At 50.6% G+C, this 25,421-nt stretch overlaps 1 protein-coding gene across 1 annotated transcript in view; it reads right to left on the minus strand.

The window, feature by feature from the left end:
- Positions 1 to 17,312: 17,312 nt before the first annotated feature.
- The window catches only part of NOTCH3 (notch receptor 3), a 35,724-nt gene continuing 27,615 nt past the window's right edge, over positions 17,313 to 25,421 (minus strand). The window contains exons 30-33 of the mRNA XM_023246608.2: positions 24,506 to 24,810; positions 24,083 to 24,230; positions 20,476 to 20,573; positions 17,313 to 19,425 (exon numbers count right to left, since the gene is read on the minus strand). Coding sequence (XP_023102376.2) covers positions 18,373 to 19,425; positions 20,476 to 20,573; positions 24,083 to 24,230; positions 24,506 to 24,810 — 1,604 coding nt within the window. The 3' untranslated portion in view covers positions 17,313 to 18,372. The remainder of the gene's footprint in view (positions 19,426 to 20,475; positions 20,574 to 24,082; positions 24,231 to 24,505; positions 24,811 to 25,421) is intronic.

The raw sequence follows: 25,421 nt of genomic DNA on the forward strand, positions 1-25,421 counted from the left end.
AGGATATTTGCAAGGCAAACAAACCCTCCTCTCGCTAATGCTGACTGCGTAACTTTGCACTCCGTTCGTCAGTTTCAGCCGTGGTAAAATACACATAACACAAAATTTGCCATCTTCACATGTAACCCACTTACACGTTTGCGGGTCCGGTTCAGTGGTGTGAAGTACGTTCGCGTGGTTGTGCGACCATCCCCGCCGTCCCTCTGTCCTTGCGTGGCCGGCTGGTTTCATTTAGCATCATGTCCGCGTGTCCTCAAGGTCCGTCCTTGTTGCAGCCTGTGTGAGAATGTCCTTCCCTTTTAAGGCTGAATGATGATAATATTCTATGGACACACCACATGTTGCTCATCCATGTATCTATCGGTGGACAGTTGCGTCCAACTTTTGGCCATTGTGGAAAACGCTGCAATGAACGTGGGTATACACATATGTCTCTGAAACCCTGCTCTGATTCTGTTAGATAAATACCCAGAAGTAGAATCACTAGAAAATCCTACTTTCAATTTTCTGAGGAACCGCCACACTGTTTTCCACGGTGGCTGCACCATCTCGCATTTGCACCAACAGGACATAAGGATTCCAATCTCTCCACATCCTGGCCAACGCTTGCCATTTTCAGGGGGATGGCGCGGAGGGGGGGGGGGTTGTCCTAACCATCCTAATAGATGCGATCATATAACTTTTAACTCATCATTTTGTTTAGACTCATTCTTTCTTGGACTTTTGCAGTTTTTCCCTCAGCAAAGAGAGAGGATGAAAGTCCTATCCTGCCACAAACACACACATCAAATTCCATTTTCCCAAAAAGGGGGATTAAGGCAGCCCAGTAACACTAAAGGAACACTACAATCCATGATTCCCAACACGGTGTTCGTGTATTATGGTAACTAATTGGTTTCTAGAACAATCCCCGAGGGTCCCCCAAAATTCTACTAGCAGGAAGTGAGCTGAGAAAAGCTTCAGGAGTGGCCATGGGAGACACAAATCAGCAAGGAGACTCTCATAGGTAAAAACTAGATTTGGAAAGAAACTGGGCCATCTTTAGTCCCTTTAACTTTCCAAATCCTGACCCTCAGTCCTATGCCCCTTGGTAGTGGCAGTGGGTGTGGTGGGAGGTATCACAATTCTTCAAACAACTCTTCATACAAAAGACTTATCTGATACTATGGAAGTCGCCCAAGTGCCCATCAATAGATGAATGGATAAAGAAGTGATGTATACATATACACTGGAATATTACTCAGCCATCAAAAGGAATGAAATATTGCCATTTGCAACAATGTGGAAGGAACTGGAGGGTATTATGCTAAGCGAAATGAGTCAGTCAGAGGAAGACACATATCCTGTGATCTCACTCATATGTGGAATTTAAGAAAGAAAACAAAGAAGCAAAAGGAGAAAAATGAGAGAGAGAGACAAATCGAGAAACAGACTCTTAACCACAGAAAGCACACTGATGGTTACCACAGGGGAGGTGGGGGGGTGTGGGTGAAATAGGTGATGGGATTAGGGAACACACCTGTCGCGATGAGCACTGGGCGATGTATGGAAGTGTCCAATCACTGTATTGTACACCTGAAACTAATATTACATTGTATACTAACTGGAATTTAAGTAAGAACTTAAAAAAAAAATTTTTTTCAACGTTTATTTATTTTTGGGACAGAGAGAGACAGAGCATGAACGGGGGAGGGGCAGAGAGAGAGGGAGACACAGAATCGGAAACAGGCTCCAGGCTCCCAGCCATCAGCCCAGAGCCTGACGCGGGGCTCAAACTCACGGACCGCGAGATCGTGACCTGGCTGAAGTCGGACGCTTAACCGACTGCGCCACCCAGGCGCCCCTGTAAGAACTTTTTTAAACAACATGTTAACGTTTATTTACGTATTTTGGGAGAGACAGAGACAGCACAAGTCGGGGGGGGAGGGCAGAGGGAGAGAGAGAGAGAGAGAGAGAGAGAGAGAGAGAGAATCCCAAGCAGTCCCCACACTGCCAGCCTAGAACCCGATGTGGGACTTGAATTCACCAACCATGATCATGACCTGAACCGAAACCAACAGGTGGATGCTGAATTGACCGAGCCACCCCTAAAAGAAACATTTTAAGAAATCTTATCTGATAAAGGACTGTCATCCAAAACATACAAAGAAAGCAGAAAACTCAATAAGAAAAAAAATTAATGGTTAAAATGACAAAATTTTGGTTACTTCAATTTTACCACCATAATTTTTTTTTTTGTTAATTCTCCCTACTTTCCCTCCCATCATACAACACGGACAGAACAGGTCCAATGGGAAGAGAGCTAGACAATCGTGGACACAACTGCATTTCAGGCTTCGATCCTAACAGGAAAAACAACCAAGGGCAGGCAGCCTGGGGCTGGTTCAAGGCCCAGAACCAGGAGCAGAAAACCGAGGCCCCCACGTGGGTCCCGCGATCACCGAGGACCGCAGGAGGTGGCAGATGGCCACACATAGGTCCTAACCCAGCAGGGCGAGGAGGAAGCAGCCCTCGCCCCTAAAAGATGGGAGAAGGCTCTAAGCGAGACCAAAGGAAGCGATGCCTGAGCCCCTGCCCAGCCCGCCTCGCAGCCAACACTCGCTGGGCAGGATTCGCGGCGCCACCTGCTGGTGACCTTGCTGCACTGCAGACGGCGCTGCATGCCCGCCAAGTCCAGAACAAAAGGAAGGACCAGGCGGCCTTTCCCTGGACTCCACGGTGGGTCTCAGCCCCTGTCAACTGCCTCACTGGATAGGCGATTTCATTCAAGGTTGTGGGAGGGCCCCCGGCTTCCAGGTGGGGAGACTGCGCGTCAGGAGGGGTACACGTCCATGAAAAAGCTACAGAGGGCGATGTGGACGGACGGTCTACTTGAAAACCCCGCGGCTGCGCGCCAGGCTCCTCCGCAGAGCCACCCGCACCTCCTTGTTGCGCAGGGTGTCCACCACGGGGTTCAGCAGCGGCGTCACCACCGTGTAGAGCACAGCCACCAGGCGGTCCTGGTCGGGCTTTCCTCCGGACTCGGGCCGCGGGTAGATGATGGAGGCGCGGCCAAAATGCACAATGACCACGGCGAGGTGAGGGTGGAGAAGGCCTTGCGCCGGCCGGCTGCCGAGGGGATGCTCGCGACGGCGGCCGCGATGAAGGCGTAGGACAGCAGGATGAGGAGGAAGGACACCAGCACCACGAGGATGCTCAGGAAGAAGATGGCCGGTCCCCTGCCGCCGCTGTCGGGGCAGCTGAGCTTCAGGACCGGGGCGATGTCATAGAAGTGCTCCACGCAGCCGCTGCGGCAGAAGGACGAGGAGAAGATCATGCTGGTCTCAATCAAGGCCACGGAGAACCCGGAGCAGAAAACCAGGCCTCCCAGGCAGAGGCAAACCGTGGGTCTCATGATCACCGAGGGCCGCAGCAGTTGGCAGATGGCGACCTAGCGGTCATAACCCATCAGGGTGAGGAGGGAGCAGTGGCTGCATCCCAGGCCCAGGAAGAAGCACATCTGGGCCCAGCAGCCAGGGATGGAGATGGCCTGGCCCTCCAGGAGCTGATGAGCCAGCATGTCGGGGATGGTGATGAGCGCGTAGCAGGAGACGGGGACAGCACTGCCAGGAAGCGGCACATGGGAGTGTGAAGGGCCCGATCCGCGGGGATGATGGTGATGATGGTGACGTTGCCCCCGGGGGTCACCAGGTATGTGACAAAGAACAGCGCAAAGAGGGTAGTTCTCAGGTGGGGGAGGTGGGAGAAACCCACCAGCACAAACTCGGTCACCAGCTGAAAGGGTTGTTCTGTGTCCTTCACCTTGACCACCCCTCCTGCTCTTGAGTAACCTCCCGCTCACCTGCCTAACAGGACTCCAACCCTTCCCCAGCCAATCGGCTGAGGCCACAGCCATTACCTCACCAACTGCCCCTAGGCCCCAATAAAACCTTTGTGCTTTTGAAACTCGCTCTCTCCCCGGTATCTCACCGCTGCCTCGGTGCAGGTAGGGGATTGAGCTCGAGCTAGCTCGAGTAAAGGCTCTTTTGCTTCTGCATCGGACTCGGCTCCCTGGCGGTCTTTGGGGATCGCGAATTCTGGGCATAACACAGCCAGGTGGCACTTTCCTCCTGCTTCTCGGGAGCCCGAGAGGAGAGGGCAAGAGAAAATAGAATGGGACGATTTGGTAAGGACCTGCCATGCATCCAGGGCTGAGGGGTAGGAAGGGATCCCTGTTTCACACAAAAGGAAAGAGGCTCAGATATTACGAAACATCACCCAGCTAGCAAATGTCACTTCAGTAGACAAGAAAACCACACACGTGGAGGCAACCCAACTGTCAGCCAATGGATGAATGCGTAAAGATGTGGTATAGGGGTGCCCGGCAGGCTCAGTGGGTGGGTCATGAGACTCTTGATCTTGGGGGCGGACGGAGAGTTCCAGCCCCACGTTTGGTGTAGAGATTACCCTAGAAGAAGAAAAAGATGGGGCGCCTGGGTGGCGCAGTCGGTTAAGCGTCCGACTTCAGCCAGGTCACGATCTCGCGGTCCGTGAGTTCGAGCCCCGCGTCAGGCTCTGGGCTGATGGCTGGGAGCCTGGAGCCTGTTTCCGATTCTGTGTCTCCCTCTCTCTCTGCCCCTCCCCCGTTCATGCTCCGTCTCTCTCTGTCCCAAAAATAAATAAACATTGAAAAAAAAATTAAAAAAAAAAAAGAAGGGTTTAGAAGAAGAAAAAGAAGGAGGAGGAGGAGAAGGAGAAGAAGGAGGAGGAGGGGGAAGGAGGGGGGAGATGGGAGGAGGAAGAAGAAAAAGAAGAGGAGAAGGCTGAGGGGTAGAGGGAGGAGGGAGAAGAAGGGGAGGAGGAAGGGAGAAGGGGCAGGAGGGGGGAGGAGGGGGAGGAGAAGTGGTATGTACACACAATGGAATATTAGCCATGGAAAGAAGGCAATCCTGTCATTGGGACAGCATGCATGGACCTTGAGGACATTATGCTGAGATGAGTCAGACAGAGAAAGACAAATACAGTGTGATATCACTCATAGCACGATTCTGTAACAGCCTAGCTCTTAAAAAAACAGAGTAAACCGGTCACTGCTTAAGAGTCTCTACCAAGAGGGGGACGCCTGGCTGGCTCAGTCAGTGCAGCATGCGACTCTTGATCTCAGGGTCACGAGTTCAAGGCCCATGTTGGGCATGGAGCCCACTTAAAATAAAAACATGGGACATCTGGGTGGCTCAGATGGTTAAGTGTCCGACTTCGGCTCAGGTCATGATCTCACAGTTTGTGAGTCTGAGCCCCGCGTTGGGCTCTGTGCTGACAGCTCAGAGCCTGGAGCCTGCTTTGGATTCTGTGTCTCCTTCTCTCTCTGCCCCTCCCTGGCTCTCTCTCTCTCTCTCTCTCTCTCTCTCGCTTTCTCTGTGTGTGTGTCTCTCAAATACAAGTAAGCATTTTCAAAAAATTAAAAAAAAAAAAACATCATGCTGAGTGATAGAAGCCAGACACGAAAGCCACATATTTTCTGAGCCCATTGACATGAAATGTCCAACATCGTTGACTCCACATAGACTGGCAGCAGGGAAGTGGCTGCCAAGGGCACGGGGAGGAGGGGACACGCAGGAACCACCCGAGGGGACGGGATCTCCTCTCTGAGTGATAAAAATGCCCTGGAAAGAGACAGCGGTGATGGCTGCACAGCTCTGTGACTATGCTAAGTGTCACTGAGTTGTACACTTTAAAATGGCTCATTTTCCATTATGTGGATTTGACCCCAACTTTGAGAGAGACGGCATTTCCTTTAAAGCGTCAGATCGGCAAAGATTGGAGAGGAGAGCGAACAGTGTGTGGCAGCCAGCGTCAGCAGCGCCTGGTCCCCACCCCACCTCCACCTGGCCGCTTGGAGGGACACAGCCCATCTGTAGACACCACAAGTCCTGCCTGGGCTCGACAATTCCACCTGTACGCTCTCCTGGTGAAGAAATGGTCCGACTCACATGTACAAACATGTTCGTGGCAGCATTATTGAAATTTAAAAAGAAAGAAAGAAAGAAGAAAGGAAACAAAGAAAGAAAGAGAAAGAAAGGAAAGAGAAAGAAAGAAAGAAAGAAAGAAAGAAAGAAAGAAAGAAAGAAGAAAGGAAACAAAGAAAGAAAGAGAAAGGAAAGAAAGAAAGAAAGAAAGAAAGAAAGAAAGAAAGAAAGAAAAAGGAAGGAAGGAAGGAAGGAAGGAAGGAAGGAAGGAAGGAAGGAAGGAAGGAAGGAAGGAAACAGCTTCTGGAACACCCAGTCCCTCCGGAATGGAATGTTCCCCTTCCTTTATTTTCAGATCTCGCCTCTAGGGCTGGGGATGAGCCAGGGTGGCTTCACCATGGTGGCAAAGGTCCCACATTGTCACTTGAAAGAAATTTTAAATTTTTTTTAATGTTTATTTACTTTTGAGGGAGAGAGAGAGACAGAGCACGAGCAGCGGAGGGGCAGAGAGAGGGGAGGGGACACAGAATCTGAAACAGGTTCCAGGCTCCAAGCTGTCAGCACAGAGCCCGATGCGGGGCTTGAACCCACGAACCGCGAGATCTGAGATCATGACCCGAGCTGAAGTCGGACCCTCAACCGACTGAGCCACCCAAGCGCCGCTCACTTGAAAGAATTTTAAAAATCAGCCCAGAAGATAGGCGAGGGTAAACCAGGTAAAGGCAACTGCCTGTGCAAAGGCCCTGGGGCTGGACTGTGCCTGGAACAGGAAGATCCAGGAGGAACAGAGAGAGAGAGAGGGAGCAAGAGGGAAAAAGGAGGTGAGGCCACAGGGGGGACAGGGGCATGTTGCTACATGTTTGTTGGGTCACAGGGAGGACTTGAGCTTTTATGCCCATGGCTGTGGGACCCATGGAGGATTAGGTACAGGTGGGGGGACGTGACCTGACTCAGCCACTGAGGGAGAACAGGGTGTAGGGGACACAGGTGAACATTGGGGACCAAGGAGGAGGTGGCCGAGCCGGTCCAGGTGAGGGATGATGGGGGCCGGACCAGGGCAAAGGCCAAGGAGGTGGTGAGAGTAGCCACGTGGAGCCCACTGGATTTCCTGACGGGTTGGCCACGGGTGTGAACGAAAGAGCAGACTATGGGAGCTGACAGAGCGGCATCGGAAGGGCAGGGTGACACGGGTCCAGCCAGGGGGTCTGAGGGGACTCTGTCATCTCCGGAAATGCTGGGGACACACGCGCTGAGCATGGACAACTCAGACAGGCAGAGGGCCCCTCTCCTTCTGCCCCAGCCCCCAGCCCCCGCCCCGGAGAGAGGGAAGAAGAAAGAGGGAGACCTAGAATGTGGCCGAAACTTAACCCTGCAGCCACTGAGGAGCCCTGACTTTTTGCCTCAACGTGTCCAAATGCCACTGTCCAGCTGTGACAGGCGAGAGCGCTTAATCAAACCATGCCAGGTTACAGGACAAGAGAGTGCCCTGTCTGCACCCTGGGGACCTGTGAACATTGCGGCCACGGGGAGATCCCCGGGCCAGCTGCTTCTCGGGGACAGAGTGAGCAGGAGCCAGCGGGCTGTGAGGTCTGCGGCTCCGCCCAGGGCCACGTCACGGGAAGGTTCTAGAGTCGTCGTACCCTTTCCTCTCCCTGCTCTCTGGGAACCCTCTCGCACAGGAGCCCCTTCCCCGCCACCTCCCAGCCCCCACTGCCATATGAGTGTGTGTGCGTTTGTGCCCCTGAAACTCCAGGGAACACGTGTGTGCACGTGCGAGGGATGCGTGCAGGTGTTCAGAGCGCGGCTGAGCACGTCCAGCTCCCACGGTCTGCGGGCACCCCTGCGCGGACCAGGCGCTGTGTGCAGGTGAGCGTCTGTGGCTTTGTAGGGTTCTCCTGGAGGCTCCCCCAAACGTCCCTCCCTCCCCCCACCCCCGGGGGCAGATGTCGTATTCTCCTCCGCTCTACGTTTTGTCATCCACAGAACACAGAACTGGACGCCTGTCGGGCAAATGCCATCCCCATCTGTCACCGTTGGCTGTTTTCAGGTTCACAGTCGCTCTGGCATTTCTCTCCCCCCCCCCACTCGCCCCGCATCATTTTCAGGCTCCACCCCCAGGGCCAGGGATGGGCCACAGCGGCTTCTCCAGCTTTGCAAAGTCTCTGAACCCACACTCACCATGGCCGAGGGAGCGTCCCATGCAGGGTGCCCGCATCATCCTCGCTCCCTGCTCACAGCCTAAGAAGGGAGGGGCTGAGGACCCGGGTTCTATTTGCAGGAGGGGTCTCTGGAGCTCCTGTCCCAGGGGCTCCCCAGCCACTAACAAGCCCCCCCCCCCCCCGCCCCCAGGGCTCAGGCTGGTGGCTCCCTGCGGATTTGCTCCCTCCTGGCAACTAGAGACCCCAGGGCCTGCTTCCCCAGCCCTCCCCCCACCCCCAGGCTTTGATGGCAAAAAGTGGGGGAAGAACTAGTTATGATTGATTTGTATGGGTGGAGATCACACATGCACTTGTCACTCGAGCAGCGCTCCCCGGAGCCCATCAGCCCCCGCCGTGGGCTGGGCAAGGCTGCTGCCCTGAGGAAGACGCACGTGCACGTGCACGCGCACGCACATGCTCTGCCCCCAGGGCAAGCTGGAGGGAGTGGATACCTTGATGTTCTACAAATGTTGCCCAGGCTGAACTCAGAGTGACCCCAGCCCTCTCGACCCCTCTCCCTGCTCTCCCCAGAATTAAGAAGTTGTCAGATGTCCTCTATTCTTTCTCCTTCCCTGCCCCCCCCAGCCCCCCCCCCCCCCCCGCCAGGGCATCCTTCTCATCCGGCAGAAGCCTACAGCATCACCTCCCTCCCGTCCATCCTTTGTACTGGACACCAGGACAGAAGGCTCTGGCCGTGGCCCCTCTCTACTCAGAGACCTCCCTGGCTCCCCCTTGCCCCCAGAGTGAAGTTTCAAATTCCCCATGTTCACGTTCAAGACCCTTGTGGGGCGCCTGGGTGGCGCAGTCGGTTAAGCGTCCGACTTCAGCTCAGGTCACGATCTCGCGGTCCGTGAGTTCGAGCCCCACGTCAGTCTCTGGGCTGATGGCTCAGAGCCTGGAGCCTGTTTCCGATTCTGTGTCTCCCTCTCTCTCTGTCCCTCCCCCGTTCATGCTCTGTCTCTCTCTGTCCCAAAAATAAATAAACGTTGAAAAAAAAAAAAAAAACCCTTGTGATCTGACCCCTGCTACCTTCTCTAGTTCCCAATTCACCCACTGTTCATGCACACGGATGCACGTGCATTTATTCAATTAATAATAAGGAAGTGAGGTACAGACCCAGCCGTTCCAACTTACTGACCCTTCCTCCGAGATTTCCAGGCAGTTTCCCATTATTTTGCCCCTCCCCAGGCTATTCTCTCAGGAATTTCTTTTCCCCTCCTCCTAGCCTCCAGGCAAACTCCTACTCCTCCTGAAAGACACAGCTCTCCATCACCTCCTCTAGGAAGCCCTCCCTGATCACTCCAAGCTAGTCACCTGCTGCATCCGTACTCCCACACAGCCTGGGTTTCCTCTTCACACTGCCTGTGTCCTTGTGTGTCTTCCCCTAGCCTCTGAGCTCCCTGGAACTGTCCCCATCCTACTCCACCTTCTAGAAGCTTCAGACCCAGATGAGGAAGTCCCTCCTTGCCATGGCCGCCTCCCTTGCTTTCCATGGCATCTGCTTTTTCTCTACCTCTGTGAGCCACCCTTTCTCAGACTCTTCCTCTCCCACACAGCTCCTAAAATTAGAACACCCTGAGTTCAGTCCTAGACCCGCTTCTGTCTCCCTAGCTGAGAGATTTGTCTTTTTCATTTTCCCCCAACTTTACTGAGATCTGACATATAACGTTGTCTATGTTTACGGTGTACAACTTGCTGATTTGATACACTTATATATCGCAAAATGATTACCACCAAAGTGTTAGCCAACACCTCCATCCCATCATGTAATTACCACTTTTTCATGTTCATTTAATTTTGAGGGAGGGAGAGGGAGCACAGGCCGGTAGCAGGGGAGGGGCAGAGAGAGGGAGACAGGGGGTCCGAAGCAGGCTCTGCACTGAGTGGAGAGCCCGATGCCGGGCTGGAACCACGAACCACAAGATCATGACCTGGGCCAAAGTCGCCACTTACCTGACGGGGCCACCCAGGCGCCCCACCATTTCTTTTTTTTTTTTTTTTTTTTTTTTTTTTTTTTTTTTGTGGTGAGACCATGCTAACTACTCTCGTAGTGTCTGTTCAAGTATATGATACAGTATATTGTTAGCTATAATCACATGCTGTGCATTAGCTCCCCAGAACCTGTTAATCTTATCACTGGAAGTATGCACCCTCTGGCCAACATCTCCCCATTCCCCCCACCCTCCTACCCCTGGTGGCCCCTACTCTATTCTCTGTGTCTCTTTGGAGTCCACATATGAGTGATATCGTTCAGTATCTGTCTTTCTCTGAGTATGTCACTTGGCATAATGGTTCATCCAAGTTGTCACAGGGGGCTTTCTTTCTTGTGGCTGAAGAGCATCCCATTGTGTATGAGTGTGTGTGTATGTGGATACACATACATTTTAAATAATGTATATTATATATACAATGTATATACACATACACACACATCTTTATCCATTCATCTATTGACTGACATTTAGGCTGTTTCCATATTTTGTTGTTTTCTTAAAAAACATTTTTTAACATTTATTCACCTTTGAGACAGCGAAAGACAGAGCATGAGCGGGGGAGGGGCAGAGAGAGAGGGAGACACAGAATCCCAAGCAGGTTCCAGGGTCTGAGCTGTCAGCCCAGAGCCCGACGCGGGGCTCACACCTACGAACTGTGAGATCATGACCTGAGCTGAAGTTGGTCGCTTAACCAACTGAGCCACCCAGGTGTCCCTGTTTTATTAATTTTTTTAATGTCTATTTATTTTTGAGAGAGAAAGCACGCAAGCTGGGGAGGCGCAGAGAGAGAGAGAGAGACAGAGAGGCTCAGAAGCAGGCTTGGTGCAGACAACAAAGAGACCGACGCAGGGCTCAAACTCATCAACCATGAAATCATGACCTGAGCCGAAGTCGGATGCTCAACCAACTGAGCCACCCAGGTGTCCCTACAGTATGTTATTTTTAAAAATTAAAAAAAAATTTTTTTAAGTGGGAAAAGACTTGAACACACACTTCACTGAAGATGATGAATCTTCGGGCGCCTGGGTGGCTCTGTTGGTTAAGCGTCCGACTTCGGCTCGGGTCATGATCTCACAGTTCATGAGTTCAAGACCCGCATCGGGCTCTGTGCTGACAGCCTGGAGCCTGGAACCTGCTTCGGATTCTGTCTCCCTCTCTCTCTGCCCCTCCCCCACTCGCTCTCTGTCGCTCTCAAAAATAAATAAGCATTGGGGGTGGGAGGGAGGGGAAAGTGGGTGATGGGCATGGAGGAGGGCACCTGTTGGGATGAGCACTGGGTGTTGTATGGAAACCAACTTGACAATACATTTCATATTTAAAAAAAAATTGTTTCAATTAAGAAAAAAATTTAAAAATTTTTTAAAATAAAATTCAAATAAATGAATAAACATTGAACACATTTTAAAAACATGATGAATCTTCAATGAGCACATCAAGAAATGCACTCATTTTCACATTACACGCCATGAAAAGCACAATGAAATACCACTGTATCACCGGAATAGCTGACACCAAAGAGTGTGACAATTCCAAGCGTTAACAAAGACGCGGACATCTGCATAGGTCATACTTTGCCGGTGGGAACACAACACGTACAGCCGCTGGCGAAAACAGCTTGACAGTGTCTTAAAAAGTTGACAAACACCGTGAAACCTAGCCATCTCACTCCTGAGAAAAATGCCGCAGAGAAATGCACACACATCCATATAATGAACGTTCACGGCAAGTGTATTCATGACACCTAAAACCGAAAATTACCGAAATGTCCCTAAGCTGAAAAATTGTAATATATCGGTCACACGCATCACGCATACTGTTGTCGGCAATAAAAAGGAATACACATAATGATCGACACATCTAATGATATGGATGAATCTCAAAAGCAGTATGTTGAGTTTGGAAAGCCAGATTCAAAAGGCAACGCGCTGCATGACCCCATTTGTAGGAAACTCTAGAAAGGCAAAACTGTAGTGACAGCAGGTCCGTGACTGCTAGGGCCAGAGGTGTGGGAGGGGATTAGCACACAGGAGTGTGAGGAAACATGATTACAGTAGCGGTTTGATGACTGTATGCACTTGTCCAAACTCGTCACGCTTTACACTTAAAATCGATTAGCCTTATTATATGTTATGCCTCATAAAGCTGAACAAAAATGAATGAATGGACACATGATAGATAGATGATAGCTACATAGATAGATGGGGCGCCTGGGTGGTTCAGTCAGTTAAGTATCCAACTTCGGCTCAGGTCATCTCACGGTTCATGAGATCAAGCCCCACATTGGGCTCTGTGCTGACAGCACAGAGCCTGCTTGGGATTCTCTCTCTGCCCCTCCCCTGCTCTCTCTCTCTCAAGATAGATGATAGATAGATAGATAGATAGATAGATGATAGATAGATGATAGAAAATAGATGATAGGTAGGTAGATAGATGATAGATAGATGATAGGTAGATAGTAGATAGATAGATAGATAGATAGATAGATAGATAATAGATAGTAGATAGATGATAGATAGATAGATAGATAGATAGATAGATAGATAGATAGATGATAGATAGATGATAGAAAATAGATGATAGGTAGGTAGATAGATGATAGATAGATGATAGGTAGATAGTAGATAGATAGATAGATAGATAGATAGATAGATGATAGATAGATGATAGAAAATAGATGATAGGTAGGTAGATAGATGATAGATAGATGATAGGTAGATAGATAGATAGATAGATGATAGATAGATGATAGAAAATAGATGATAGGTAGGTAGATAGATGATAGATAGATGATAGGTAGATAGATAGATAGATAGATAGATAGATGATAGATAGATGATAGAAAATAGATGATAGGTAGGTAGATAGATGATAGATAGATGATAGGTAGATAGTAGATAGATAGATAGATAGATAGATAGATGATAGATGATAGATAGATGATAGGTAGATAGTAGATAGATAGATAGATAATAGATAGATGATAGATAGATAGATAGATAGATAGATAGATAGATAATAGATAGATAGTAGATAGATGATAGATAGATAGATAGATAGATAGATAGATAGATAGATGATAGATAGATGATAGAAAATAGATGATAGGTAGGTAGATAGATGATAGATAGATAGATGATAGGTAGATAGTAGATAGATAGATAGATAGATAGATAGATAGATGATAGATAGATGATAGAAAATAGATGATAGGTAGGTAGATAGATGATAGATGATAGGTAGATAGTAGATAGAGATAGATAGATAGATAGATAGATAGATAGATAGATAGATGATAGATGATAGATAGATAGATAGATAATAGATAGATAGTAGATAGACAGTAGATAGATGATAGATAGATAGATAGATAGATAGATAGATAGATGATAGATAGATGATAGAAAATAGATGATAGGTAGGTAGATAGATGATAGATAGATGATAGGTAGATAGTAGATAGATAGATAGATAGATAATAGACAGATGATAGATAGATGATAGATAGATAGATAGATAGATAGATAGACAGATAGATAGATAATAGATAGATAGTAGATAGATGATAGATAGATAGATAGATGATAGATAGATGATAGATAGATAGATAGATAGATGATAGATAGATGATAGAAAATAGATGATAGGTAGGTAGATAGATGATAGATAGATGATAGGTAGATAGTAGATAGATAGATAGATAGATGATAGATAGATGATAGAAAATAGATGATAGGTAGGTAGATAGATGATAGATAGATGATAGGTAGATAGTAGATAGATAGATAGATAATAGATAGATGATAGATAGATAGATAGATAGATAGATAGATAATAGATAGTAGATAGATGATAGATAGATAGATAGATGATAGATAGATAGATAGATAGATAGATGATAGATAGATAATAGATAGATAGTAGATAGATGATAGATAAACGATAATAGAGTGAGCAGGATGTAGGAAAGGCATGCTGCTGTACCTTGGGCTTGCAATGGTAGAGAGACTTTACCACCCTTAGGCCAGAAGGGCCAAGGGGAAGGAGAGGGAATAATTACCCAAACTCACAGAGGGCAGCCAGATGGAGAGCACCACAGCTATCCTGCAGGTGTGGAACCAAGGAAATAAATACATTCTATTCCCTAATCTTCCACCCCATTGGCCAAATCCAAGTGGAAGCCAGAGGATAAAGGAGCCCGATGGTTCCTTCTACCTGAGTCACCCTCCCAAGCACAGAACAGAATGGAGAGAAGGGTGAGGGTAGAACAGAGGGGCAAAGAGCAGACACACAGCTATTCTATCACTGTCCTTTCAGTCAAGAAGTCAACTAGGACAATGAATCCAAGTGTCTCCGAATCTTGTGGGTACCAGTAAAGTCACATGCACATGGATCTTCGAACCCCGCTAGCTCATTTTCCTTAACCACTGCTGCAGACTTCCTGTTCTCCCACCTGACACCCCGAGAGAAGACTCCCATGTACTTACAAAAAGTTGGGTCCACCAGATATGAAAGTAGCTCTCCTTTGTGAGACAAGCGTCTCCAATGCCCTGTTTACATAAAGTCAGGGTTGCATGATAAAGTAGGCAGTGTGGGTTGGGAGAATGACTTTTTCCTCCCTCGAGTAGCACTCAGAAAAAAGGATCCCCAAAATGGCTTGCACCCCAACAGACATTTTGGTTTCTCCGCCCCAAGAGTCAACTCATGTACACAGCTAAGATGGACTTCTCTTGGGCCAAGGATTCAAGTGCAAAGGATTTATTTGAAAAATTATCCCAGAAACATCCAGTCGGAACATTTCAAAAAGGAACACCCCAGAGAGTCTCAGTGAGGAAGAGTTAGTTGCTGCCATGGGCAATGGGGATCAATCCCAAAGGGCATGCTCTGAGGCTGCGCAAACACACCTTGAATTTCTCCCACAGAATAGAAAGGAGGCGAGGGTGTTTATCCATTAGCTCCCGACCACCCCTCGTTCTTGAGGGCTATTCCTGCCCCATACAAAAGAAAGCCACAGGTAGAGAGTTTTAGGGGTTCCCAGACTCTGTCAACCTCTGTCAAGATCCACAGGGACATAGTGGACACCCACTATACATCCTCTAACTAGCTTAAAATTCCAGAAGAGCAGAGAGCGGGCCATATAAGTCATCATTCTACCCCCAACAACTAGTCCAGGCTTTGGCATACAGTAAGCGCCCAGCAAGCATGCAGAGGCTAGATGAACGTGCAGAAAATAAACTTGAGACAACAATGAAAGAGATCGTTCCATCTCCAAAGATTTAGCCCAAGGAAGAGAGGTGGCATGAACACTTGGTTGCTTCCACAGAATGCCTGCATCTGCAAACCTGATCGTCCCTGAACATACGCCACGTCCAGTTCCAGAGCAGAGAACGATTGCTTTAAGGAATCCGCACATTCCATGCCCCATTGCCCCAGTGACTCGTTCATGCGGCGGTGCTCAAAGGCAATGCCCCCCACTCCCAGGGAACAACTGGCATGTCTGGAAGCATTTCCGGTTGTCACAATGGAGGAGAGGCTGCTGCTGGCATCTAGTGGGTGGAGGCCCGAGATGCTGCTAAACATTCGACAATGCCCAGGGCGGCCCCCAGAGCAAAGAACGATTGGGTCCCAGATCCCAATACTGCCGATGTTGAGAAACCCTGAGTTAGAAGATGGATGCCTGACCCGGTTGAGGTCACTACAAAATCCACCTCGAAACTAGAAGCTTCTCAATTCTCTGGAAAGTGCAGTATGGTCTGTGATCTTTGCACCTACTTTGCTAACACAGAAGGAGGGCGATGCTACATAGTAAGGGTACTATGTGGAGCCCGAGGGTGAAACTGATACCCAGAGAAAAAGCTGTAGAGATAAAGAGAAACTCAGAACTTGTTCGCCTACCTCATTTGAGTTGCTAGATCCGATCTTCCCGAAGCTGGTCCTTCTTAGTTATATGAGCTAATAAATTCCTTTTCTGTTTAAGCCTATTGAGTAGGTTTTTTGTGTCACTGGCAACCAAGAGCACTCCAAATTGGTAGAGTAGGCAGTTAGCTAGATATGAGCAGGGAACAGATCCTTTCTGATAAAAAGAGAGGAAATCAAATTCCAAACAGCGGAGAGAGTCAAGGGGAGGGGCTGGGGGGGGGGCGTTCTTCCCTATAACTGTTGCCCTCCATAGTTTCATAACTATACATTTACATCGCGGTTTTGACACCCCTGCTGTGGGAAGGCTGCCGTGAGGGTTCCACAAGGACCATATAGGGCCCCCAATGCCCCCCTCCCAACCGGCAGGAGGGGTCCCTTAGATGGTTGGAGGCAATTAGAGACTCCCCTAGCTATGACCTATAACCCATGCAAGTATAAAAAACAAGACAACCCTGACCCCTGGTGTAGTTGTCCTCCGTAGGTCTCTTTAACTGCCATTCAACTCTCACTTGCTTGAGAGTTTAGCTCTGAATTCTTTCTTGGCAAAACTCAAGAACCGAGGTCAGCGTGGAGGCAAGGGAAGGGACCTGCCGATGACAAAATGACAGGAGGAATCAGTGAACATTCTCCCATCCTCCTTTCCCGGAGGGTCCCAGTGCAAACACAACCTTGTTTGGGGGCACAACTGGTTGCAAGACAGAGAAATCCATCTATGCTGGTACGTGCAAAGGAGTACTTATTACACACGTGCAGCATTGTCTCCAGAACCCAAGGGAGCACAAGGTAGAGGTGAGATTCATGCAGAAGCAGCATCGGGCACTTAGGAGGCAATTATTAAATACCTGTTGGTGCCAATGGAATGCACGCTCAATTAACTAGAATGGATGCTCCAACTGGAACTCAGATACTGCCTCCAAGTCTCTGGAGCCACCCAAGCACTCCCCCCACCCCCCGCCAATAAAACTAGCCACCCATAGTTCTCCATCTGCCCATGGCTTTAGAAGCCCCAACAACTGACCTCTTTCTCAGCATCTGTATTAAGGAACTTCTGGGGAAAGGGAATCTGATTGGCTCACCTGAAGTCAGGTGACCACCTCTGAACTAATCAGCAGAGTCATCTGCCAAGAGAGGAAGCAGGAGTGGGCTGGCAAGCTGCATGGGGTTCAACCCATGATGGGAACTCAAGTCGGCCCCAGAGATATAGAAGGCCCACCACTACCCCCCACCCCCCACCTTCTCGAGACACAGACCAAGGACACTGAGTGTTAACTATTCCTTTATTAGGTGGTGAGGGGACTGGGGGCTGTACAATGCAAGGGAATTTAGCTACACAGGGATAGTGACCAGAAGCCACATTACAAAAATAGCCTAAAAATACTTCTATTTTGCCCCCGGGGCTGGGCGGGGGGGGGGGGGGGGGGAGTACCAGGGGAGGGGTGCCACCAGGCAGCTCATTCCCTTCCTGCAGTCCCGTGTTTAGAGGGAGGCAAAGTGACATGCACACATCTCCCCTGGTCCTCATGTTCTCACCAGCCACCCCCACCCAGCTCCCCAAGAGAGATGGCCCCGGCTCTAGGGTTGGGGGGACCTGGGGCGGGCTCTCTGGGCCAGAAGAGTCCTCCCCCCAGCAAAGCTATAGAACAAGTTCCATCTGGAATGCAGTGAAGTGAGGGACATGGGGGAGGAAACAGGCTCCCAAGTCTCACCCGCCCCCCGCCCCGGAGGGTGCGCCCAAGGGTGCCTACTTGGTACACACCAGGGTTGTGTACTCGGTACACAGGATCCTGGTCATGCCTGTGTACTCGGTACACAGGATCCAGCTTGGCCGAATGGGCCCACAGACTCAGCCCCACGGGGGCACTGGGGGGTTTGCAGGGGCAGGGAGCGTCTCCATATATATATTTTGTAAAAAATAATAATAATAATAAGTTTGTTTAAATGAATTTGTTTCTATACAAAATGTAAAAAAAAATAATAATAAATCACTCGTGTCGGAGTGTAAGGAGAGAGACCAGAGGAGGCAGGAGAGGGGGGAGGGACGGAAGCATGGGGATAGGGGGGGTGCAGGAGGAGGCCCCAGGCTCATCTCAAGACCCAGGGGGTGGGGGGGAGTCAGCCCGCACCCCCTATAAATAAAGCAGGACTGAAAGCCGAGGCTGCGGACCTATCTCAGCCACACTTCGAGGGGGAGTCGGACCGGTGCAAGGAGGCTGGTGGAGAGAAAAGAGAAGGAAAAGGTCTACAAAGGAAGCGGGGGGAGAGAGAGAATCAGGACAGGATGTCTGTTCAGCCCCCCAAGACCCAGGAACTGGAGAGCTCTCAGGCCAACACCTGCCTCTTGGGGGTGACTTCGGGCTGGGGCCCCAGCTGGGTCTGGGCCTGAGCTAGCGGGCCTGGGACGGAAAGGGGGAGCGGCTGGGCAGGCAGCGCCCCAGCGGCTGTGGCCGCGGGCCCGGTGGCAGTGGCTGGGCTGGGCGTGGAGTCTGACCAGTCCGAGAGGGAGGGAGGCGAGGGGCTGGCCCAGTGCTCGGGGGACTCGGGGGAGGGGGTCAGGTAAGGGTGCTCGCTGGGGACCCTCAGGAAGCGGGCCTTGGGGGGGCTGCCGTGGGCGCCGGCTGCCGGGTACTCCTCGCCGTGTCCCGGGGCCACCAGGTACGGTGGGGGCCGCTCCTGGGGCGACACGGGGGTCCCGGGGTTCAGCAGCTGGGGTCCCGGCGCCAGTGGCAGCAGGAACGAGGGGCCCGGCGGGGCAGGTGGCGGCAGCCGGGCCCAGTCGAGGGGAACGGCCACGGGGTTCAGCAGACCCAAGCTGAGCACGCAGCCCCCAGGGGGCTGGCGCCCTAGACCGGCCCGGCCGGCGCCACCGAGCTGCGCCAGGGACACAGCCGTGGCGGTGGCAGCCGCGTAGGGCCCCTCGAGGGAGAAGCCGCCAGGGGACGCGGGGGGCCCACCGAAGGGCCTCGGGGAGTCCAGCGAGTCCACGGGCGACAGCGTGACCGAGCTCTCGGCCAGGGGACCGGGGCAGGCCAGCGTCAGCTTCTTGCCCCGCCCCCGGGCGCCCTGCGGCCCCAGCCCCGCCTTCCCGGGTGGCCTCCGGCTCTTCTTGCCCCCAGACTGTGCCACCTTGAGGCCCGGGAGGAAGGCCCCCGGGGGGCAGAGGAGGGGCCCCAGGCCGTGTGGGCCGGGAGGGCTCCGGGGCCCACTGGGCTGGTCCAGCAGGCGCACGATGTCCTGGTGCAGCCGCTCCTGGGCCACGTCCCGCGGCAGCCTGTCCAGGTGGTCTGTGATCTCGCGGTTGGCGAAGTGGTCCAGCAGCAGCTTGGCAGCCTCATAGCTGCCCTCCCGGGCGGCCAGAAACAGTGGAGTTTCCTCCTGAGCGGGAGTGAGGCACAGAACCCACGACAGATCAGCATCCCAAGAGCCCGGATTAACTCCTGGCCAAGGTCTGGCGGCCTTCTAGCCTCTGGTGGAAACCAGCTAAGAAGCCACACTCTCCTGCCCAGCAGAGCTTGGATGGGATCCCCGCTCTGCTGAGGGGAAACTAGGCAAGTTCCTTCCTTTAAAGCGCATCCGTCCAGTGCCTACTAAGCGTCATGCCCCAGGGCCAGGACTAGGGTGAGGAAAGTGAGACACTCCCCTTAGGCACAAAACTTAAGGGGGCGTCAAAAACCAATCATCGGGGGCACCTGGGTGGCTCAGTCGGTTGAGCGTCCGACTTCAGCTCAGGTCATGATCTCGCGGTTTGTTCAGTTCAAGCACCACATCAGGCTCTGTGCTGACAGCTCAGAGCCTGGAGCCTGCTTCGGATTCTGTCTCCCTCTCTCTCTGCCCCTCCCCTGCTCACGCTCTGACTGTCTTTCAATAATAAATGAATGTTAAAAAAAAAATTTTTTTTTAAAAAGCCAATCATCAAACTAAATGATATTTTAATGCAGCCCTTTCTTAAATTATACTTGTTGGCCAAAAAATCTGTAATGGATAAAATATCAAAATGTCAGATAAGGACAGAATCCATCCCTGTGCCCCTCTGAGCCTCACTCTTCCCATTTATAAAATGAGGAGAGTAATTTCACCCTGCAAGGCTTTTAAAACAATGATCGTAACAGTTACCTTTCATTGAGGATCTACTAAGCATTTTGCAAATGCGTTATTTCAGTGAATCCTCAGGAGACAACAACGAGGTGGGTACTGTTGCCTCCCCACTTCACAGATGAGGACACTGAGGTTCAGGGATGTTCAGCAATTTGCCCAAGGTCACACAGCAACTGCCACACGCTTTCTCCTCTAATCCACTGTTAGAGGCTGTTAGGTCCAAATCCTAACTTGGCTGCAGGCAAGATGAATGCTCCCACTAACCCACCCCACCCTGCTCTTTGCCATATTTAGGGCTGACTGCCTAGTGGGTCAAGGGCTGGGGCTCACCTTGCTATCCTGCATGTCCTTGTTGGCTCCATTTTTGAGCAGGGCCAACGTGGCCTCCACATTGTTGACGGCTGCTGCCCAGTGTAAGGCTGATTTCCCTGTAGAGGGTGGGGGGAGAAGTTAGGGTTAGGACTAAGCTCATTTGCTAGGGTCCCACGGCCGGGGGACAGAAAGTGTCTAGAATATGGCCTGGCAGGCAGGCGGGTGGGGGGACCTCCCATGAGTACCTGATCATGTGTTTGGGTCCCTATATGTGCCGACCTGTGGGACGACGCTCTCTGTCCAAGAGAGACACTGTGCGTGTATGTGCACACCTACAGTGCGTGACTCTCCATACACAGGCGGGGGTACTATGTGGACCTCACTCGGTTGTAGCTAGCGCTGTGCCTGTCCCATGAAGTAGCCACCAAGCACACCCTGCTCTTTAGATTTACACTGATTAAAATTAAACAACACAGCTGCCAAGACCACTCAACAGGGAAAGGCTAGCCTTCTCAACAAATGGTGCTGGGACAACTGGATCTCCACGTGCAAAAGAACGGGGCTGGATCCCTACCTCACACCAAATACAAAAATCAACTCAAGTGAATCAAATATTTACATGTAAGAGCTCAAACTATAAAACATTTAGAGGAAAACAGAGGAATAAAACTTCATGACCTTGATTTAGGCAAAGAATTCTTAGCTAGGACACCAAAAAAAAAAAAAAAACAAAAACAAAAAAAAAAAAAACAGTAACAACAGAAATAGATAAATTGGATCTCATCAAAATTAAAATGTCTGTGCTTCTAAGGACACCATCAAGAAAGTGAAAAGAAAACCTATAAATGGGACAAATCTTTATAAACCACGTATCTGATAAGAGTCTTATACCAAAAATATATAAAGAAGTCTTCTAACTCAAGAATAAAAAAACAAAAACCCAATTTAAAAACAGGCAGGGACGCCCAGGTGGCTTAGTCATTTGGGCGTCTGACTCTTGATTTTGGCTCAGGTCAAAATCTCACCATTGTGGAATCAAGCCCTGGGGTAACCTCCATGCTGAGAATGAAGCCTGTTTGGGATTCTCTCTCTCTCTCCCTCTTTCTCTGCCCCTCCCCCACTCGTGCACATGCTCTCTCTCTCTCTCTCTCTCTCTCTCTCTCAAATAATAAGTTAACTTTTTTAAAAATGGGCAAAGCATCAAAATAGACATTTTTCCAAAGCAGATATACACATGGCCAATAAGCACATGGAAATATGCTCAACATCATTAGCCACCAGGGAAATAAAAATCAAGACCACAACGAGATACCAATTCACACCCACTAGGAAGGCTGTAACAAAAGACAGTTAATAACAACTATCTGCGAGCACGTGAAGAAACTGGAACCCTCATGCACGGCCGGCAGGAATGTGACACAGGGCAGGCACTGTGGAAAAGTCTGGCCGCTCCTCACAAGATTCAACAGAGAGTTACCATATGACTCAGCAATTTCGCTCCTAGTTGTGTACCCAAGAGAAATGAAAACATATGTCTACACAAAAACCGGTACATGATTGTTCATAGGAGCAGCAGCCAATGAATGTTAGGAAACATTCAGAGTAGGAAAATCCATACAGAAAGTATGTGTTTAAGGGGTTGCCTACTGCTGGGAAGGTAAGGAGATTGGAGGGTGTCAGCTAATGGTGAGTGCTTCTCTTCCAGGTGGTGAAAATGTTCTAAAATTTACTATGATGAGGGGCGCCTGGGTGGCTCAGTCGGTGAAGCGTCCGACTTCGGCTCAGGTCATGATCTCACAGTTCGTGAGTTCGAGCCCCGCGTCGGGCTCTGTGCTGACAGCTCAGAGCCTGGAGCCTGCTTCAGATTCTGTGTCTCCCTCTCTCTCTGCCCCTTCCCTGCTCATGCTCTGTCTCTCTCTGTCTCAAAAATAAATGAACATTAAAAATAAATAAATAAAATAAAATTTACTATGATGATAGTTGTACAACTATGTGATTATACTAAAAGCCACTGGATTTCATACTTTAAATGGCTGAATTGTATTGTATGTGAATTACATCTAAATAAAGCTTTTTAGGGGCGCCTGGGTGGCTCAGTCGGTTGAGCGTCCGACTTCAGCTCAGGTCATGATCTCACAGTTTGTGGGTTTGAGCCCCACATCGGGCTCTGTGCTGACCGCTTGCTCAGAGCCTGGAGCCTGCTTCAGATTCTGTGTCTCCTTCTCTCTCTGCCCCTCCCCCACTCACGCTTTGTCTCACTCTGTTTCTTAAAAAATAAATAAATGTAAAAAAATAATTTAAACTTTAAATAAATAAATAAATAAATAAATAAATAAATAAAGCTTTTTAGGGGTGCCTGGGTGGCTCAGTCGGTTAAGCGTCCGACTTCAGCTCAGGTCATGATCTCATACTCTGTGAGTTCGAGCCCCGCGTCGGGCTCTGTGCTGACAGCTCGGAGCCTGGAGCCTGCTTCGGATTCTGTGTCTCCCCCTCTCTCTGCCCCTCCCTTGCTTGCACTCTGTCTCTCTCTGTCTCAAAATAAATAAAAACATTTTTAAAAATAAATAAAGCTTGTTAAAGAAAGCAAGCAAAACAAAGGTTAAAAAATTAAATGAAACAAAACATTTAGCTCTTCATTTGCCCTAGCCACATTTCAAGTGCTCAAAAGCCACCACATGTGGCCAGGGGCCACCACATTGCTCATTACAGACCAAGAATGATTTCCATCAACACAGAAAGTCCTACTGGACAGTGGTTCTCCAGAGCCACAGTTCTCAAACAGAGGTGATCCCCCGACCCAGGGGCATTTGCCAATATCTGGAGACATTTTTGGTTGTCGCAGCTGGGGAGTGGGGTGCTGCTGGCATCTAGTGGGTCAAGGCCAGGGACACTGTTTAATATCCTACATTGCAAGGACAGCCCCCAGCACAAAGAATCATCCAACCCCAAGTGTAAATGGTGCAGAGGTTGAGAACACCTGCTCCAGAAAGGTCGGGATCTGTGCAAGCAAGCCACCTCCACAGAGGTATTTGCCATCACGTATGGATGGATTTGGCCAATTTGCAAATGTACTATACCAGCTTTCCAGCAGAGGGCAGCATAGTAAGTTCTTCTGCTAAAGCAAACGGAAATGAAGTGTCTTCGGGAAGGCCACCTTTTTCTAAGTCACGGAGGTGTCATATGGGCTAGCAAATGCCACACACACACACACACACACACACACACACACACACAAAACATGTGAGTGTAAGTCCACATCAAAACTCTGTTACACGTGGGACGCCTAGGTGGCTCAGTCAGTTAAGTGTCCAACTTCGGCTCAGGTCATGATCTCACGGTTCGTGAGTTCCAGCACCGCGTTGGGCTCTGTGCGGACAGCTTGGAGCCCGGAGCCTGCTTCGGGTTCTGTCTCCCTCTCTCTGCCCCTCCCCCCACTCACACTCTGTCTCTCTCTCAAAAATAAACAAAAAATAAACATTAAAAAAAAAACCAAAAAACAAAACACTCTGTTGCACGTGCATGAGTTTCAGTGATTGGGTCTCAGTGTGGGTGTGAGTTAACACCTACAGTTAGGGCCCAGATGCCCCCTCTCAGCCTCCACCCACAGCTACTCCCCACAGCGTACCAAGCTCATCCACAGCATTGACATCAGCGTGGCTGGCAATGAGTTCTTCCACCATGCCCTCCACCGCCAGACGGGCTGCAAGGATTAGCGCCGTTGAACCATCCGCCATGCGGGCATCCAGGTCTGTGGAGCGGTTCCGGATGAGAATCTAGAAGGGAAGGTGTGCAGAAGGGAGGGTCACGGCAGGAACAGAAGGACCAGGTACATCTCCAAGTCCCCTGAGCTCCCCAACCCCCACGTCCCCTATAGACTCCGTGAAGTCCAGGAAGCAGGTACCTGCCAGGCCCCATACTCCCACAGACCCCCATTTAACAAATGAGAAAAGCAAGCTCCGTCTCGTAGGACCAGGGCTCAAACCCAGGCCTGGCTGATGCCTCATGTCGGCTGCCAGCTCCGAAGTCCAAAGGGGCAGGTCCACCTCACCTGGAAGACGCCTTGGGCATCAGCGGTGACAGCAGTGTGCAAAGGAGTGCGGCCTGAATGGTCCTGGGCATTGGTGTCTGCCCCGGCATCCAGCAGCCGCTTGGCCGCATCGGCCCGGGCATAGCGGGCAGCGAGGTGCAGGGCTGTCTCGCCCGTGCGGTCAGTCCGTGCCCCAAGCTGGGCTCCCTGGCAGATCAGGTCTGAGATGATGCTGGCTGACGCGTCTTCTGCCTCATCCTCCTCGGTGGGCATTGGCTCCAGAGCCCCGCCACAGAAAGAGGCCAGCATCAGTGGGGTGAAGCCGTCTGCAAAGGCCGGGAATGTGTCACGAGGAGGTGGGCACAGGGGGCCTTGCCAGCGAACGCGGCTGAGGGCATTGCATTAGCAGGAAGCGGGACACAAGGGTCACAAGAGGGAGCGACGAGTCCTCCCATCTGGACCCATGTGTGCACGTGTGTACACATGCACATGCGTGTGCATGCACGCACACACAGACACGCATGGCATCTGTGCCAGGTACCCGAGAAGCCAGGGCAGGATAAGGATGCACGGGCAGGTGACCTGTCACAGAAGGGCTCCCAAGGCAGATACAGGACAAGGGAGGGAGGAAGAAGCAAGCGTTCAACGTCAGGCAAATTCCCAGGGGGTTACTTCAGCCCGATCCTGAAGGGGGACTCAGGTACCGCAGAGGTGTAATCCCGCTTGAGGCAAAGGAGCTGTGTCTTTCACGCTCCCCCACCCGCTAGTGAAGAACCACCCCAGGGGGCGCCTGGTGCGTCAGTTGGTTAAGCGTCCAACTCTTGATTTCGGCTCAGGTCATGATCTCAAGGTTCATGAGTTCGGGCCCCGCATCAGGCTCTGCGCTGACAGAGCACGGAGCCTGCTTGGGATTGTCTGTCTCTCTCTTTCTCTGACT

The sequence above is a fragment of the Felis catus genome, chromosome A2, assembly GCF_018350175.1.
Source record: "Felis catus isolate Fca126 chromosome A2, F.catus_Fca126_mat1.0, whole genome shotgun sequence".
Classification (NCBI taxonomy): Eukaryota; Metazoa; Chordata; class Mammalia; order Carnivora; family Felidae; genus Felis; species Felis catus.